The sequence below is a fragment of the Leishmania martiniquensis genome, chromosome 36 (assembly GCF_017916325.1).
Source record: "Leishmania martiniquensis isolate LSCM1 chromosome 36, whole genome shotgun sequence".
Lineage (NCBI taxonomy): Eukaryota > Euglenozoa > Kinetoplastea > Trypanosomatida > Trypanosomatidae > Leishmania > Leishmania martiniquensis.
In genome coordinates, this window is record NC_090171.1 from 469,488 (window position 1) to 487,524 (window position 18,037).

Consider the following 18,037-nt stretch of genomic DNA (forward strand, 5'->3'; position numbering starts at 1 on the left):
CGGAACACTCTCTCACTCTGTCTTCTCGCTCCATCTCCCTCTCCCTCTCTCTCTCTTTGACACGGTCGTTGCTGCTCTTTTCTCGTACAGTCCCCCCTCCCTCTCTCTTTGTTGTCGCCCGCAACGAACTCTTTGTTGCTCTCAGCTACACTCTTTTAAATGGTAACACTTGCATCGTAAAAGCGCAATGAAGGCCCACCGTCGCCACGCAGCCGTCGACGAGGTGATCGACCCTTTGCCGTTCGATTACACGCTGCTTAGCCACCTCTACGTGCACTCTGACGGGACGGATGTGATCGATTTCAGCGGCCTCGCTCCAGGGAAAGAGAGCCGGTGCCGCGTGAACTTCTTCTTGAAGAACCGCAGCTTCGCGCCAGGGATGGCGGTGACGGAGCCTGAGGCCGTCGGGTCCTACTTGCACCTGCGCGTCGACGAAGACGAGGGCGGCGCAGCGGACAGCTTTGAGGTCTGCAGGAGCCCCGACGAGCACATGGCAGTGCCACCGAGATGCACGTCGGCTCCTCCGTCGAACCTGGTACGCATCGAGGACAAGGCAGAGCACTGGTGGCTGATGTGCCAGGCGGCTGAGGACGCTGCACCGTTCGCGCGCCTCTTTAAGGGAGCAGGCGATCTTTTCCGGTATTTAGAGCTGCACAAGCTTCAGCTACCCATAGGATTGGCGACTGGCAACGATGCGACTGCTGGCGCAAGGTTTCCGCGTAGCCCAGCGCCTCAGTCTAACCCTTTCAGCAACAGCAACGCTAGCGATAGCTCCGGACCGGTCCTGCCGCTAGCAAAGTGGCTGGACATCCAGGTTGACCGGTCGAACCCGCACAGTGCGGAGAGAGTCGCTGAGCTGTTAAATCACCTGCCGATCTCGCAGGAAACCAAGGACAGTTGCTTGTACCTATCCACGGTGGACTCCATCGACATCAACTCGCTGCCCACGGGCAAAGTAGCCGACGCGATGCCTGAATACGTCTTTCTCAACCTGATGTGCACGCCGGTCGTGGATGGGGGTCTGCGCCGCGAAAGGAGCGCTACTGCGACTAACGCTCCTAGGGCCGCAGCCGCTGCGCCTTCGTCAGAGAAAACGACTCTTTTGCACAGACTGAGAGGGATGAATAGTCGCCTCTCGGGCACAGAGAAGAAAAAGGCCCAGGGGGAGTCAACCAAGAAAAAGCGTTTCTCCGCTCACGCTTCATCGCACGGCATCCTTTCCGCTACGCCCAGCGTGATGGAGATGCGCTTCGAGGCGGCGCGTACGAACGCCCCGCGTTCTTCCGTTCCGGAGCATGTGGCCGTCGCGGTCATCGTCTTCCAGGATTGGATTTTCACCATACACGAAAAACCATTTGCCGAGATGGACGACATGCTGCGCATGGTACAGCTACACTGCGCGCCACCAGAGGTGGCCACCTCACAGCTAGGCTCCACCGCTCTCCTGTGCCCAACAATGCGACGTCGATTTACTGCACCGTTTGCGATGAGTGTTCTCTTGCAGATTGTGGTGGGACATCACCTCGACAGCATCACTCTTGCCCAAGCCGTTGACGAGCTTGGCGATTCTGTCTTCGAGGTCAAGGAAAAGCAGAAGGACCAGGACGCTGTCCTCCAGCACATCACCGCCGTCCGTCGCTGTTTTGGCGAGTGCGGCACCGACACAGCCCGGCGTGAGGTACTCTTCTCGTCTCTGCTGCAGCCCATTTTTGCAGACCGGTTTTTCGTGGCGGACTCCACCGTTCGCCGCGAGCTGGAGAACGCGCAGGCACATTTGCGGCAATTCCAGCGAGAGATATCAGACTGCCGCGATGCAGTGGCTGCCTCCAACTGGTATCACAATGTCGCTATTCAGTGGGTACTGCTGCGCCGCGGTAACCGAGCTCTTCGCATGGTTCTCCTACTGACGAACATGACAAACATCATGCAGCCGATCGTCATCGTGCAAACACTTTACGCGATGAACGTCCCGTTGCCTTTTGAGGCAGAGAGCGACCCACCCCACACGACACTGGCACCGTTTTTTGTCCTGGCTGCCATCTTCCTTGTCTACTGCACCCTCATCGTAGGCGCTATTCGCAGTATGATCGTTCGTAAGCGATTCCAGACACGTCTTCTGGCCTAAACAAAAGAACTAAGAGAACGGGCCCAGGGGAAGAAAATACTGACGGCACATCGACATAGCCGTATCGAGCAGAGGGTCAGGCGTGACGAGAAAGCAAACGAAGAGGAGCAGCGATGAGGAAGCGTCACTCAGGTACCTCTGGTGCGTTGGGAAAGAGAGACGGCGGAGCCGACGTGTAAGCTGGCATCATTAAGCGCCCCCTTCTCCTCATCACCATCACACACTCAAACACCGAGACCACGGTTTCAACGCCCAGGGGAGGGGGTGGCATTGGACAGGAGGGCGAGAAGTTGCTCACACGAAGCACTCCTACATTCCTTTTTTTTCGTCTGCACGTGCGTGTGTGTCTTACGTAGAAAAGGCGGACACGCACCTGCAAGACTTTCGTTTGCGTTTGTTGGGACGCTGTCATGCTTCTTTCCTCCTTCTTTTTTTTTTCGCTTCTTCTCTGTTCTGTCCACCACCACCCCTTCCCCCCTCTCTCCCCATCGGTCTCCATCGACATCATCGCGACTCTCTCTCTCCGGTTCTGCTGCATCGGAAATGATTTAAAAAAGGGGAAACTGCGCGACGCTTTTTTTTTGGCCCTTCCCCTCTCCCCCCTCCTTCCGCCCCCCTCTCCGTTGTTTGCTTTTTCAGTGCAAGCGTAAGCGCATAAGCACACGAGCGGCGGCGATCGATGGAGGAAGAGGAAGAGGTGGAGAGAGTGAGGCGCAATCGAAAGACAATAGGAGGAAACGGCATGGGAAGCATACGCAAGGCGGGCATGCCTGAGTCCGCGAGTGACTCTATGGGGAGCGCCTGGATGGGGAAGAAATAGCGGGGTGGAGCGTATGTCGCCTTCTGTGCTTAGTAGGATAATAGCAAGCCGAGTTCTTTCGTGCCTCTACATCGTCGGGGGGGAGCTTTCACCAGCCTGTTACCCATCCCCGTTACCGTCGTCTTTGCTTCCTCCGCATGGACGATGTAGTGCCGCCATGGGCCAGCTCCGGCGGAAGGCCTTCTCTCAGTCGCGGCTGTTTGTGCTCCCCATGGCGGATGCTCTCATCGGCTATCGTCTTCTATTTTAATCCTTCACTGTTTCACCTTCTGTGACTGTGCGAGTCTTCCGCGTTGGCAAATCTGGGCCCTCTTCTTCTTTACCGCCGGTAGAACCCTTCGCGAAGGTTTCCTACGCGCCTCTCACCGCAGCATAGACTTCTTCTAATACCTTCAAACAGGCGGACACATAGAGACACGCATGTTCATGGTGAGGGGCAAACGTTACTGCTTCAGTGTTGCTGTCGGCGACTCCCTCGCACACGCCCGCTAGTGCACTCATCGTACCCTGACGCTCGCCTCCGCCGCCTTGTCTTACCTCTCTTTCAGGGTGTCGTTTGCCAAGGCACAAGGGGCGATTGGCAAGCCTTGCGGCGGCGACACACAATGCTATGCGGCTCGCGTGTGATGCTCACCCGGCCGGCCGTGGCTTTCTTCAACATGAAGCACTTCCAGGCGAAAAAGAAGTACAATCTTACCCCGCAGAACACACATGAGACGCTGTCCACCGTGCTCTCGCCCCGTGACAGACTGCTGCGGCAGTCTGTTTCGGGCAGCGGCGGGGCGCGTGTGCTCGTGCTGGATGCCCAGCAAAAGGTGAAGGGAGTTTATCTTCCCGTCTTCTGTATGCCACACCCCTCTACCTTTTCTACTGGCGGCAATTCTCTGGGCGTCCCAGTCGCCGATTACACGCACTTTATCGATGGGATGTCGGCCACGCGCAAAGCAAGCGGAGGCGACAGTGCACCCGCCTTGCCCAGCGTGCTCGTGGTCATGTCGCATCCGGAAGGGGTTGCCTACGGTACGTTTCGAGCGGATGGCACGCCGGGTGTTCCTATGAAGAATCTGAAACTACCGCCGACTCTGCAAGATGTCACGATACAGAAAGAAGCGACGAGCGTGGTGTCCAGCATGCTGAGAAATTCAGGATTGGGCACCGTGATGCCGATGCTAAACGCCGCCAGCGGAACCAGGACTGTGTTGAGCGAACTCTACCAGGAGTTCAATGAGGGCGAACACGCCGCGGAGCTTTCAGCCTGTTGCACGTTTTTGTGGGTTCAAAGGGAAAGCAGGTCATTAACATCGTTGGAAGCCGCACGATCCTTCGAGCGGAACTGTGAGCGAATGCAAAGCGCCGGCGAGGGCGCCTTCGCACTGGCGACCGGCGGTGTGTCCTTTCTCGACCGCCGCTGGATCTTCTTAATGGATGCTGCCCTCCGCCCTGAAACTGGCTTAGGCCTCTATGCACGCGACTCAGCCACAGGTGATCGCATCGTGAACGCCACTGGGGTTCAGTCGGCCCTTAGCAGAGGAGCACTTCTCCTCGATTACGTTCCTCGGAGCGTGGTGGATGGGACAGGAGCAGAAAAGTCGAGCACGGCTGTCGGTGGTTGAGACTGGCTACCAGCGACCCCCTCCCCTTCCTCCGCTACCGTGCCCTCTTCCGTTACCATCCATCGTCTCGAAGTAGGCTACCATGGGCAACGCCCGTGAACGCAGTCAGGCGACAGCGGTGCCGTCGCATGAAAGCTTCCAGTAGCTCTCTTTGTGGTGCAAGGACGCCGCACGTAACCAAGAGAAGGGCGTTGGCGGCTGTAGTCCGCAGCCCTTCTGTAGCAGTGCTCAGCGCAATCCTTAGCGCGTAGAAGCGAGGAGAGCGGATGGGCCTTGTGGGAGCGCCCCACTGCGGTAAAAGGGCGCCGAAGGGCACCCAACGAATGTGTGTCGTCGAATCGAAGAGAAGACCGACTTGTGCGGGGAAGATGAGCTTAGAGGTGACAAATGAAACCCCTGCCCTCGCCTAGCGAAGCACGAGAAGAAAAAAAAACTGCTACGCAGAGTACGCCACAGCAGCAAAGAAGCTGGTGCGCGCACAGATAAGCTATGCTGCATAAGGCAAAATGAGGTGTTGCTGCGGGGATTGTTCAATCTAAGCGTACGGAGGGAGGGATAAGTATCTCACTGCACGATTCAGCCCTCTCGCTCTCGTGCTCTCGGCACGTGCATGACTCTGGTGGCCACGTGTTTCTACGTCTCCGTAGCCTACTTCAGGGCTGCCGAGAACGCTGCGAAATGTATGCGGGGACAGAATTTTTTTCGGATCATTGTTGGTGGACAGGGTGCACCCGTGATCCCAAAATTCCTCAACTCTCGTCGTCATAACCTCCACTACCTTCCCTTGCGGCCTCTACCGACAACGTCCTCTTCTTGCTTTCGATGCTCGACTCGGCCAATATGCTCTGTTTCTGCTTCCGTTTTGGTATTTTCTTCATCATTTTCACCCTGTGCGCATCATGCTCAGCCGCAATCCGGTCATTGCTGCATGTGCCGTGAAGTCGTGCGCCTCTTTCCTGACATACGTGCCTTATTAGTGGAAGGACAAGGACGTCTTCACTCCTACGCGGTGCGCCGTATCTTCTCTCTCTCTGTTTTTCTCGCCTGATCTTCTCTTCTTCTCTCCCCTCTTCTTAGCACGCCCTTGTGCAGCAGCATGCGCCGTGCCGCGTACGCAGCAGTCGCGCCCTGTGCGCAGCCCATAGCCGCACGCACATCTATGCGAACGATCATCGCCGCCAAGGGCATCGTAGAAAACCGCATTACAAAACACTACAGCAACCGCACTGTCGAAGAGTCAAAAGCAGAGCAGGCCGAAAGTGTCAAGAAGCTGCTCCACCCCCATCCGCGCAACCGTAAGGAGGAGCTGAGTCACCTCACCCAGCACTGCAGCTACGAATACGTGCCAGAGTTTCAGCGTTGGGCGAATGACATGATGGCGGTGTACAGCGACCCGCAGGGGTATGGGCACGACATGGCCTATCACTACCATCGCATCTGGAAGGCGAAGAGTTTGACGCGCCGCGGGGTGGAGGACGGCAGCGGTGCGTTCGACGTCTGCCGTGTTCACCCGTTTTGACGAACGAAACCGAAGAGGCAACGTCGCTCTTGTCTTTCATCCCTGCAGCAAAAAGGCCCTTCCTCGCGGAATGTTGTCCGCTTCCACCGTACCGGGGGATGGCCGGGCGGGTGCTTTGGGCCACACGGTACCTCATTGGGGATCGCGTCAGTTTTTTTTTTGCTTTATTTATTTCCCTCCTGCTTTTGCTCGCGGAGAGACTCTGTGTGTCTGTGTGCGTGTATGTATGCTCTACTGTAACCTCACACACCCACCCCTCCCCTCCAGCCGATGCTCTCCTTCCCGGTTGTCAGGCCTTTCGATTGGTAGTCGCTTGGGAAGTCGTCGTCCTCGTTGGACAGTGAATGTTCCTGTCGCTCCCATCGCCTCCTTTGTTTGTACATTTCCCTATTGGACTGGCGTGGCTCCATCGGGAGGTCCCTTCGCCGCCAGAGCCGCGCCTTCCTCCACCCCCCTTCGCTCGCTGACGAGGGAGATGGCGTGCGTGTTGAGGAGAAGGGCCCTGCCTGCGATTTCGCTATCGTCGCACACGCTGGAGAAGGCGGCCGTTCACAAAACGGCTACAACGAAAGCGCGAGGATGGGACAGACGGCGCGGCACCTGTACCAGATGCAGCGAGCAGGCAGCATTAGCGCTTCTTACAACGATGCTTTGGCAGGAGCGCCGTGATGGGGAAAGAGGACTCTCTAACTGTCCAACTCTGAAGGACCCAAAGCGGTGAAGTCACGCAAAAACACACGCACAGCGATATACACGAGGTCGGCGTCGCACTCCAAGAGGTAAGCAAGCAGCGTTTCTGCTGCCCTCGCCCTGTCCTCCTCACATACCTCATGCATTGCTCCTACTGCCGCCCTTTTCGATTTTTTTTTGCATTTATTGTCCCCCATTCCTGTATCTCGTAACAGACTCCCTTGTTTGTTTCAGCTGCTCTTTCCTGTAAGCAGGGCACCTGCATCCCAGCGAGAGAGTGCATGTACCAACTCAATCTGTCGGGCAGAGCGATAGCGGGCCGAGCGCGTCAAGAAGCGTGTGCGCAGCTCATGTGTCTGTGTGCGTGTGTGCAACCAGCATCAGCGTCCCCCCACCACCACCACCACACCCCGCACGAACAGAATACGCCACTGCACCGACAAAAGTAAGGCAAAACGTGAAGTACATAAAGAGGAAGAAAAAACTGCGAGGCGCTCGCACAGTCGCTTTAACAGCGTGTGGCGCCATCCTCTTGCGTACACCGCTAAACTCGGCGGCATCCGTACCTCTCCATACACGCGGGTAGCATTCATAGAGAGTTGCGGAGGAACGTTCCGAGAAATAAAAAGACGCTGTCACTGCGCATACTATTCTTTCTAATGGACATGCTAAGTGTATTCAGTCGGTGGCCGCGTCCTTTGCGGTCCTGGAGACTACTGATGTGGCTGCTGCTCTATCGCACAGCTCTCTGTCTAACACTGCGGACGGGAGAGTCACCGGATGAATGGTGGCAGAGCGAAGAGGTTGCATACAAGGTGGTGTTCGGTCGTGGCCATCTCACGTGGGAGTGGGAGGACGCCATACGCTCCTATGTGTTTCCGTCCATTTTTGCTCTTCCGCTGCTCTTCCTAAAGCTGACGGGAACAGACACAGCCATGACAGTGTGGTCCTCGAGTCGCTGTGTCCAGGCTGGCATCTTCTTTGCGCAAGACTGCGCCATCCTCGCCCTCGCTCAGGATCTCGACGACCTTTGGAGCAGTGCGGAGTGCAGCTCATCACATCATAGCAGCAGCTCAACCCCACACACTTCACCATCTAGCGAATCCAAGGCATCGGGGCACAGGACGCCTACGATTGCGTCAACAACGCTAGCGATGCTGGTGGTAGAGTGGTTCCTTATTCAAACAGGAGTGCGCAGCTACTCTAACGTGGTGGAGTCTCTATTCTTTCTTCTGTCGCTCAACCAAAGAAGCTGCGTAGCGTTTCTTCTCTGTGCAGGCGTGGCGTGTGCAATGCGCGCGACGGCAGCGTTTGCAGAGCTGCCAATTTTCATCCTGCACACGCTTCGCATCTGCCGCAAGAAGGGCGTCCTGCGCGGTCTTTCTTGGGCTGTCCTCACCACGGCGGGCATGGTGCTCGGCATAGCTGCTTGCATATGCCTCGTCGACTACGTTTTTTATCAACGTTTTGTGTTCACTATGTACAATTTTCTGAAGCTTAACATTGTGGTGGGCGTCAGCAGGTTCTACGGGGTTCATCCGCCTCACTGGTATGTCTTAGTGCTGCCCATCATGGCCGCTCCCTTCTTCCTATTTTTGGTGTGGATGCCCGTGTGTTGGAGGTGGATGAAGGCGGCCGAGAGGCACCCCGCGAGAGAGCCTGCGCTGTACGCACAATGTGCGCTGCTTTCCACTTCTTCACGAACACTGAGACAGGAAGTGAAGCGGTGGGGCTTTGTAGTCGGTGTGGCACTCCTGCCTTACAGTGCTGTTAGCCACAAGGAGATGCGCTTCGTCTACTTTCTCCTCCCGATGCTGTTGGTGCTTTCCAGTATGGTCGTCGTTGTCCTCTGTACTACTCCTCGGTCCATCGTGAAGGGCCCGCGTAACGCGCGACATCGGTCTGGGGGCCCTGCCGTGCCATCGACTGCAACGGTACGCCGCCTCTTCACGCTCTTTTGGGTGCTGAATTCGGTGTTGGTGACTGCACTTCTCTACGGATACCGCTGCGGCGGTCCGACAATGTTCCGTCGAATTCGCAGCGCCGACCGGTACTTCGAGCACCTGGAAGTGCTGACGCATTGCTTCTCGACGCCTGGGTTTGCCCAGCTGCATGGCAAGGTGAATCGGCTGGACTGGGTGAGCTGCCCGATGAAGTTGGACGGCGTTTCGGGCATGCCAGTGGTGACTCAAGACCGTCTGTTTACGGAGCAGCCGAAGGCGTACGCAATGTGGCGTTACCTGCGGGTGATGGGAAGGCTCGATGTCGAGGAGAGGGGCACAGGAGTTGAGGGGAAGTTGCTGAGGGATGAGTGGTGGCGGGAAATGCACCGCCTGATGCCACCAGATGAAGCCCCGGCTCTTCCAGACGGCATTATTCTCTTCCAGAACACGGCTCACTCTCTGGAGGGTGATCTTTTGCGGCCATTGGGCTACCACCGAGTCACAGTCGTGTTTCACGCACCCCACAGCCTTGAACCGAACGAGGACCGCTTCCTCGAGCTATGGTCCCGGGAAGTGTCGTAGCGAGGTGGATTGTGAAATAGCCTGCCAAGGTGTGCCAGCGCTGATGACCGAGAGGGAGGGAGAGACAGAAGCCTTCCGCCCACCGCCTCCAGTCGCCATCTTCTAAAGGTTTTCTCAGAGGCTTTCTCCTTGTGGCAGACTCACGCCGTACATTGCCATCCGTAATTGGCTTGACGTTCGGATACACTCACCCTTTTTGCTTATTTGTTTTTCGCTCTGCGCAAAAAAAAAACGATGGTAGGTGAGTAAAGAGTGCACTCATCTTAGCATCTGCGGCAAAACAAGGGGGAGGCAGCAGGTCAGGTTCGATTCATGAACAGCTCTGGGATCTGGCTCCCCTTGGGCAGGGCTCCTGTCACGGAGCTATGCAACAGAGAGGGGATGAGAGAGGGGGGAAGGAAGCCGTGGCGCGGGTGGTGCGCTTGTGTGCCACAGGCGTGGATCAGCATCTCTCTCTCTTGTGTTTGTTTGCTTTCGTGTGTGTGTGTGTGTGTGTCTGTGTATCGTGGCCACCAACTTCCTCAGCGCCTCCCTCCCTCTCCCCCTCCCTCGCCAGACAAAGAGAGAGAGCTGTGTCGCTTCCGCAGACTGCTAACGGTTGGTGCTCGGCAGCGGGCGTAAAGACGCGTTTGTCTTCGTTCCTTCGCTGTTAGCGCATCGGCTCCGATGGCGCACCATCTTAGCTCGTGACGGCTGACTCTTTCGCTATTTTTTCTGCAATCACTTTCTGTCGAGGGAGGAACCTTTTTGTCGCTGCCTCCGTGTGTGCGAGCTCGCCTGCTAGCGTTTCTTTTGCCCTTACGTCCAAAGCGGGCGTGAGTGGAAACGTCGCATCCATGTCATCGCGCATGGCAATGTACGCCTCAGCGTCGATGAATCAATATCTGCAGCAAGCGGCGGAGGACGACGTTGTCTGCGCATTTGGCCCCGACTACTTCCACGGTGCCCGCGCTGGTGCGTGCGCCGGGTCTCTCTTCTCTGCAAGCCTTTGTTGGTACACGTTTCGCCGGTTGAAAGAGGACCAGCGCCAGGTCGACTTCCTCGCCGGTCTCAAGCAAGGCCAGTGCAACTCCCACTTCTCTTCATGGACGCTTCTCCGCGGCTTGCACACCCAGCCGATGCTCACCACCGGGTGCATTGCGCTTGCTGTCACGTCTGCAATGAAGTGCACCAAATGCTACCTGGCGAATCTTCGGTGCCGTGAGTTTTTCATGGATGACGTGCAGTTCACTATGCTCCAAGAGCTGAGTGAAACGGATGCAGAGGCCGCTGCTTTTCTAGCGAATTGCACACACGATGCGACCCACTGCAACGTGGTCCCGCATGGCACCTTTCTCGAGTCCCCAGAGGCTCGAGACGAGAGTCCACAACCCCCGGCAACGGCTCCGTGTAGGCCCCCGTCGGCATCGACGCTGAGGGACTTTGCAGACACCCACAGCACTCCGCGGGGCGCTCGTCCACTCACCTCTCTTCACCGCGCACCGACATACTACGACGGCGTTGCTGTGGCGTTCCTCGGCTCTGTGTTCGACTGTTTCCTGCCTCTGAAGCCTGTCCAGCGTTATCACCACATGCGTGCTGGCCTTTGTTAGGTTGGATGTGCACGTCTCTTCGCATGTGTTGCGGAGTGCGGGAGGCGGTTTGTAACCGCTGCGGCGCCGACCGTTGGAGTGAGTGCACATGTGTGTGTGTGTGTGTGTGTGCACAGACATTTCTGTACGTGAAGCAGTGCCGTGCGCGATTGCCTCATGCCGTGAAACTTGGAAGTGGGCAGCGAACGAGGGTGAAAAAAAAGCGGATCGTGAGTGAGGACATCGACATGAAAGAGGTCGTCACAGGACTGAGGAGAAGGTACGTTCGCATGCGGGACCATTAGACTCCAGGGAAACTCGAACGTTCTCCCTTACCCCTTTTTTGTGTAAGAAGGCGCTCAGTGGGCACAGCATAACTGCTCGTGTGGCACGGAAGAGCCCTTTCGCCCCTCCCCACAAAAAAAAGGCTTACCGTTGAGACGACTTCGCCCCCTTTGCGCACCCGCTCCTCCTTTTTGCCATCCCTTCGGTTAGCAATCTGCGTCATGCCGTGGGCACATCTTTTTCCTGCTCTGCTGTATCAGATACGCAGAAGTCGGTGAGCGGGATCCCCTCGGCACGTCCGCCTCTCTCTCCCTCCTTTGTTGTTGTTGCCATTTTTTTCCTGGAGCGGTGTTACAGTGATGCTGTTTTTCCTGTGGTGGAGGCGGGGGCTGATGCAGTTACGCTGACACGCATACACATACACACACACATGCACGCGAACGCAACGCGGTGGCTCTGATTTCGACACCTGCGCTATCGAATTCTGTGCTGCGGTTTATTTTTCCCATCATGATCTCTCTTTCTCGTGCTTCATCACGATTTTGTGGAACTTTTTTCCCGTTCTTCACTGCATTTTCCGTCTTGACAGTTTTTGAAAGCGGCTTCTCTTCCACGTCCCTCCGTAAGGCCTTCCAGCCCCTGCTTGCTAGGCGGCAAGCACACCAACAAATGACTTCGCGTTGTGAGCTCTCGGTAGACAGACCTGTCCACGTACGGGGCTGCGCACACATAACCGCTGCCACTACCAATACGTGCTGAAACACTCGAGACGACACAGAAACGTGACCGGTGCTAGCTTTGCGATCACTGCAGCTGTCTCCGTGTGTGTGTCTGTCTGTGTGTGTGTGTGTGTGTTTTCGAACAAACAGAAGTTCAAGTATGTCTTGTCTACCAGAGCCCCCGGCGCTTCGACTTCCGTCGTTGCGGGTGAGAGTGAGTTGTGCGGTCGTGGCCAGACGTCTGCTGGACGGATAAGCGCGATCCGTAGAACGCAGCGGAGACGCTGTGCCATCCGCTCCCTCCATGTGGAGGGGTGCTGTGTAGCGCATGCGACCGGCAGGAGCGCTGGCAGCTTACTTCAGGCTCGCTCTCCTCCTCCTTCTACCCATCTGGGCGACTGTGAGTGCGTCCGCGGGCTCATCTTGAAAGCAGATCGGAGCTGTGCGCTGCGGCACAAACGAATGAGAAGGTGAGATAGAGTGTGCTCACTGGCGTGTTTTCGAATCCGCATCTGTCCCTGTTTTCTGATCTCTCTCTCTCCCTCTTGACGCCGGACCACATGCGCAGCTTACCATGTCGCTACTCGTGTAGCTGAATTTCAAGCATCCTTTCTTGAAACACTTCATAGGCGCTAACCATACGCAAGCGTGTATTGTGAAGCAGAGCTGCCGGTTCCACTGCTTGGAGACTGCTCAAGTAGTGCGTAGGCGCATGTCCCGTTGCAAACACACACACACACACACATACAGACACAGACACACAGACATGGATATCTAAGCAGATGGAAGCACCCACAGACTGCTTCACTCCAACGCCGCTAGAAACGGGCCCAGCGACGTGTCAATCACACCAGATTACTGGCAATGACCGTGTAGATGGCACACGCGACTGCCCTTTGCAGATGGGTAGTTGTACTGTAGGCACCGGGGATCTCAGCTCAGCTCTGGAGTCTCTCACGCCGCTGCTAGCTCCTAAGGAGTCTCGCTGGAAGCAGAGCAATACCTTTCCTGCAATTAACCCTCTTATGGACAAAGGAGAATCGGTCTCGATGTCATGGGGCGCAGAGCACGACGATGACACAGCTAAGCTCCGGCAGGCGGAGTCGGTCAACGGCGAGCAGAGACCCTTTCATGCCTGGAGCATGACCGCCAAGATGGACAGCGGTGTGGGTGACGGCGAAAGTGTCACATTACCCTTTGAGGCAACCGGAGAAGAGGAGAGATCGACGCCTGGAGCAACTAAATCAAAGGTGACCACCGCTTCGACGAAATGCGATACATCGCTTGTGGCGACTCTGTCGCGCGACTTTTCTGGCAGATGGCAACCTCAAGGGTTTCTGGGCGGAATACTTGAAAAATTCGATGCGAAATCGCCAAAGGGCGGCACCAGCTCCATGTTCGCCATGGTGCTGAACGAGGACGCTCCGGATGACCTGCCACGTGCCCCCTCGCCGTACCCGGAACCACACAGTCACGCATCTACGCCTTTGGTAAATGCGATTCAGCTGAACCGGCATTGCATGACGATGACGCCATTCATGTCTGTCTCGTCCATCTTTGCCGCCTCCGTGCGAAGCACGTCGCTCTCCCGCACCTCTGCCCCGCATCTGATGAGCAGTCCGCAGCAGTGCTGCGCAACTCCGACTTGCAGCGCGACCCAGGAAGTCCCTTTGCTCGGCGCGGCCGTGGGCTCGGAGCCGCGGCCAATCTGCGCGTCGCCCTTGTTGACTGGGTCGGCGCTGGCGCAAGGAGCGTTGAAGAAAGAAAGACTGGCGGAGGTGACTTTTGTGTGTGTCGCGCCGCAGGAGAGCGACTCGTCGGGAATAGTCCCCTTCCTGGACTCGTCCATCATCTCGGCCGCCAACAGCACCGTCACGGCGCATCAGGCCTCACCGCGTAATCCCTGTGCGCCTACCCTGCCCTGTACCCCAGTGGCGAGCAGTGCCTCTACTCTTCCAGTGGGAAGGTGTGTCCTGGAAGAGGAGCAAGAGCGTGACACCATCGCCAGAGACGAAGCATCGTGCCTTGGGTCGATTCTCGCGCGAGAAGTTTCGGCCTACCTCTCTCGCAGTAGGCAGGAGCGCAAGGCGGCTCGACAACACAGGGAATACATAGGTGCCACTGCGAAACGGAACCATCTGCAGAATGCAGCGAGACAGTTCCACGAAATGATGCAGGCACGCATGAGAGTGCTGGAGACGGAGCACGAGAAGGCCCTGAATACATACGGACCGGCAAAGCCAGTGCCACTGCTGAGCGTAAATGAGCGGTCACCACAGACGAAGTCACTAGAGGAGCAAGCTGAGAGGAGCGATATGGTGCTGCCCGCCAGCGCCCCGCCATGGCAGGTGGCTTATGACCCTTGCTCTGCGGCACCGTTGGACGCACAAAGTAGCGTCGACTATCCCGTCTTGGCGGAAATACAGCGGCAACTTCGCCTAGGCAGTCGTGCGTTTCAAAAAGTGGACCCATGGATCGCCGAGGCCCCTTTTAGAGAGCTCCGCTAAGATGTCCCTTTGAGTCGCCTTTCTTTCTTTTTTCCCTTTCACGTTTCCCCTCTCCGTCAGGCAGAGCCGTGGCGCCTGCACCATTCGAGAACTCTACAGAAATGCGGGTGGCTCGTCCAGTACGTTGTGAGCCTTTTCTGCGCTCGTCTGTGGTCGTCGGAGTCCCATCTACTTCAAGGCCCTCATGGCGTGTGTGTGTATGTGTGTGCCAGGGCGGGCCGGCGGGCGGGGGTGGGGGGAAATATGTCAGCGCCTGACATCTCTCGGGGCCTGATGCCCCGAGTTCGCGTAGGGAAACGTCCACCAGCCACCACCCCTGTTCCTAATGGCTGACACGCCGCTTTTGGATAAGGGCACGAGATCCAGTACCGCCGATGTCCGATGGGCGCCAGAGGGATGCGCGGCTACACATGTCGGCGGTCAGACAGCGTGCATGACGGTGGATCGGTGTCACATGGGGCACTCAGCGAACTTTTCTCACCCCTATGGTGGGCCAAGTCTCCGTGTCACCGGAGTAAATCTGACGCGGGCCTCATCCTCCTAACTGCTGGAGTGAGGAGTCTGAGTGACCCCGGAGAGGCACATGGCGCAGCTCCCTGGAATCATGGAAACGGCGGTGGGGTGACCTGCGCAGCGGGCGGCGCAGTGAGTTGGACACAGGTGGCGTTCTCAGCTGACCGTGTCAGCGCACTGATCTCAGGCGTGCCTCTGCCAATGCTGTGCGGACCCGCTTATGCTAACTTGTGTATGAAGTTGGAGACAGAATGGAGGCCAACACGTGAGCCGCGCATGGCCGCAAGTGATCGTGTTTGGGAAAAGAAAAGCGGCGCTCTTTTTGTCCGCCCTTTACGGTTCTTTCGTGCGATGCTGTGTCTGTGCTCCGGCCCCTCCCCCCGCCTTTTGATAATCGTTTGCCCGCTTATTTGTGTGTTTTTTTCCTGTTTTGGATTCGGTCTTTCCTGTCTTCCGTTTCCCATGTATGTCTTGATGCATCCGTTGCAGCGTGCCTATGCTGGGTGCACTCCCCATCACCCGAGCTTCCTTCGTTCCCTGCCCCCCTTTTCCCCTCCTCTTTGTGTTTTGTGCCTGCGGCTGCCCGAGAACACGTCGATCAAGTCGGATGGCTCGCTTAACCGGGTGTAGGGAGTTGTGGTCCCGTGCCCAAGCATCGACACCGTCCTTCTCATCGGCTACATGCACGCGGTGAGGCGCAGTGGGGTAACATTCTGCTCCATCTGCAGTGCCCTCCTCTCTTCCTCTTTCTGCCTTGAGCGCTTGCCGTGTGGACGCTACGGTATGCCCGACTGCCTTGCCTGTTTCCCTTTCCACCCTGCTCCTTCATTCCATTCCATCCCACTCCACTCCCCGCCCCGCGGCCGCCTCCCTTCCCTGGAAGTCACACCTGCTGACGCCTTCCGGCTCATGTCCCCAGATGTGTGTAGAACAAAGCATCACTCTCTCTCCCCTCCCCGTCACCCACTGAGCCACAGCGTTGTGATTCGCTGCTCCTCCTCCTTCACCTTCTCGCACCCCTCACCCGTCTACCCTTTCCCGCACATACGCTTCTCTCACAATGGCAACGCTGACATCATCTTCACTCAAACGTGACCTGACCCACATCTGTGAAGAGGGAGGCGGCGACCAGCACCGCCTCACCTGCGCGCTTCCCTCTCGAGTACAGTAAAGTCGACTGGCGTTGTGAGACTCGTCTGCCCTACTCTGCTGCTGCGTCTCACTGCGGTGTCGCATCCTTTTTATGCTGACGGCACTGGCGCGTGCTCGTGGATGAACTAATGCGCAGGACACCGCTGTAAAAAAAAAAGAAACGACAGGCGCCATGAAATCGTTCCCTTTGCAGCACAAAATGCTGCGGCGACTGAAACTACCGTACATTCAGGTCGGTACGTGCGAAGTCATGAACCTTGCCAGCTCCTTCAACATGGACTCCTTTATTGTTTTCAATCGCAAGAACAGAGGCTGGTACGGCTCCTCAGTCGCAGCCAAAGCCCGATCTGGGCCGGGTATTTCCGCCAATGATGCTGCGAAGAGGGCCATTTCGCACCACCAAGCGTCTTTTCTAGGCGAGATGGTGGCAGGTGGCTTGCTAGACAGCTACACAGGCCGAGAGGCATCTACGTTTGTGAGCAACTACCTCGCAAAGGCTTTCAGCATGCATACCGTTTTGCCGTCAGCGCTCCGCACTCTGCTGAGGGAAGATCCCTCTAACCCTCTCGTTGCGATCATGATGGCCGCCCTAGCGAGGCGACGTAGTTTGCACACAGAATGGGAGAGCCTCGTGACGGAGTGGGATCTTCAGCAGTACGCCATTAGCGCCGACGCGGCTTTTTTTCGTGCGTGTAACGCTGGCCAGCGTCAACAAAGCTACCCATCGGTAGCGGAAACGAAGAGCACAGCGGATAACTGTCTTGCGCCGTTGCCGCCAGAGGAGAGCGGCTGTCGCGGCGTGTGGTTTTCGGCGACCGTCACCCCTACTTGGCTGGCGCAGCAGCAGTGGCATGCGCTGAAGGAGCGCAAAGAGGGTTTGGCTCCTTCTCCACAGAGAGTACTCACGGCTGCAGAAGCTGACGCGGAGTTTCAGGTGAGGCATCTGCTGGCAGAGACGCCTATTTGTCTTGATGTGGCTGTCGGCTGCTTGGGCAATTCACGCGCTTTTGGAGTTGCCCGAAACGCGCTCACGGACGGTATGCGAAGTCTCCTGGACTCATCGCGGGAGCGGACGGTGCCGCTGAGTGTCGACCACAGCCCATTCCGAGCCTCAGAGTACCGCCGTGTCATTCAGGCAGGCGGTAAAGTGGACTCGGTCGCAGGCGACGTGATCGACGCCAACCCGTACTACAACGTCTCCCGGAGCTTCGGTCACTGGTCCATGAAGAACGACAGACGCCGCTCGCCCGTGGGGCAAAAGATGATTGCTCTGCCCACGGTGAAGACGTGGCGAATGCTCCCGGGGGATGCGCTCGTGTTGTGCAACCATGCCGTCTTCGAAACGAGACATCAAGATGACAGCAGCATGGATGAGCTCGCCAAAGTGGTGGGCCGAGGTCTCTCGTGTGAGTATCCGCCAGAGAAGATCGCCGCTTCTCTCTGTGACTTCGCCGTCCGCTTTGGTGCCGAGCACTCACTGCAGGTGACGGTGGCCGTTGCGGTGTCGACGAACGACGGAGACCCTCCTCCTGCTGGCGCCGACGACTGTGGCGAGCCTACACCGGAGTATGCGGAGTGGGTGGAGCCAGGACCTCTGTACATTGGCGCATGCCAGCGGTTCCCCGAGCTGCGAGAAAGGCTGCAGCAAGACTGTGCCCGGTGTGATACGACATTGGCCTCTTTGATCCGCCGGCGTTGGGAGCGTGTGCGTGATCTACTTCCGACTCGTCACTCCCTGCCACTGCTCTCTTATTACGGTAAAGAGTGCGGTGTTTTGCAGCAGGTTATGGAGGAGGAGGCCGCCTTTTTCGAGCATGAAATGTTGCGTGACGTCACTGACGCGGACGACCCGAGCCTTGATCTCATTTTTGAAAAGCTGGCGAGGCGGCTGCAACCAAACGCGACAGCTATCTGATGTACGTGCAGCTTCATGAGACAGGTGTGTGCTTTATCTGTTGCTGTCGTGTAACTGGTGCGTGAGTGACGCCAAGAGAAAGA

At 57.2% G+C, this 18,037-nt stretch overlaps 7 protein-coding genes across 7 annotated transcripts; all 7 read left to right on the forward strand.

Moving 5' to 3' along the window:
• Nucleotides 1-187: 187 nt before the first annotated feature.
• LSCM1_00120 (uncharacterized protein) lies at nt 188-2,125 on the forward strand (the record flags this gene model as incomplete). The annotated part of the gene is made up of 1 exon (XM_067317778.1): nt 188-2,125. One exon carries the CDS (start codon nt 188-190, stop codon nt 2,123-2,125), a length of 1,938 nt encoding a protein of 645 aa, XP_067173883.1.
• A 1,425-nt stretch (nt 2,126-3,550) lies between these two features.
• LSCM1_00121 (uncharacterized protein) lies at nt 3,551-4,558 on the forward strand (the record flags this gene model as incomplete). Its single annotated transcript, XM_067317779.1, has 1 exon — nt 3,551-4,558. One exon carries the CDS (start codon nt 3,551-3,553, stop codon nt 4,556-4,558), a length of 1,008 nt encoding a protein of 335 aa, XP_067173884.1.
• Nucleotides 4,559-5,654: 1,096 nt separating this feature from the next.
• LSCM1_00122 (uncharacterized protein) lies at nt 5,655-6,077 on the forward strand (the record flags this gene model as incomplete). Its single annotated transcript, XM_067317780.1, has 1 exon — nt 5,655-6,077. The coding sequence occupies one exon, from the start codon at nt 5,655-5,657 to the stop codon at nt 6,075-6,077; it is 423 nt and encodes a 140-aa protein (XP_067173885.1).
• Nucleotides 6,078-7,426: 1,349 nt separating this feature from the next.
• Nucleotides 7,427-9,292, forward strand: LSCM1_00123 (uncharacterized protein; the record flags this gene model as incomplete). The annotated part of the gene is made up of 1 exon (XM_067317781.1): nt 7,427-9,292. The coding sequence occupies one exon, from the start codon at nt 7,427-7,429 to the stop codon at nt 9,290-9,292; it is 1,866 nt and encodes a 621-aa protein (XP_067173886.1).
• An 836-nt stretch (nt 9,293-10,128) lies between these two features.
• Nucleotides 10,129-10,884, forward strand: LSCM1_00124 (uncharacterized protein; the record flags this gene model as incomplete). The annotated part of the gene is made up of 1 exon (XM_067317782.1): nt 10,129-10,884. One exon carries the CDS (start codon nt 10,129-10,131, stop codon nt 10,882-10,884), a length of 756 nt encoding a protein of 251 aa, XP_067173887.1.
• Nucleotides 10,885-12,649: 1,765 nt separating this feature from the next.
• LSCM1_00125 (uncharacterized protein) lies at nt 12,650-14,374 on the forward strand (the record flags this gene model as incomplete). Its single annotated transcript, XM_067317783.1, has 1 exon — nt 12,650-14,374. One exon carries the CDS (start codon nt 12,650-12,652, stop codon nt 14,372-14,374), a length of 1,725 nt encoding a protein of 574 aa, XP_067173888.1.
• A 1,837-nt stretch (nt 14,375-16,211) lies between these two features.
• On the forward strand, nt 16,212-17,954 carry LSCM1_00126 (uncharacterized protein; the record flags this gene model as incomplete). The annotated part of the gene is made up of 1 exon (XM_067317784.1): nt 16,212-17,954. The coding sequence occupies one exon, from the start codon at nt 16,212-16,214 to the stop codon at nt 17,952-17,954; it is 1,743 nt and encodes a 580-aa protein (XP_067173889.1).
• Between the last annotated feature and the right edge of the window lie 83 nt (nt 17,955-18,037).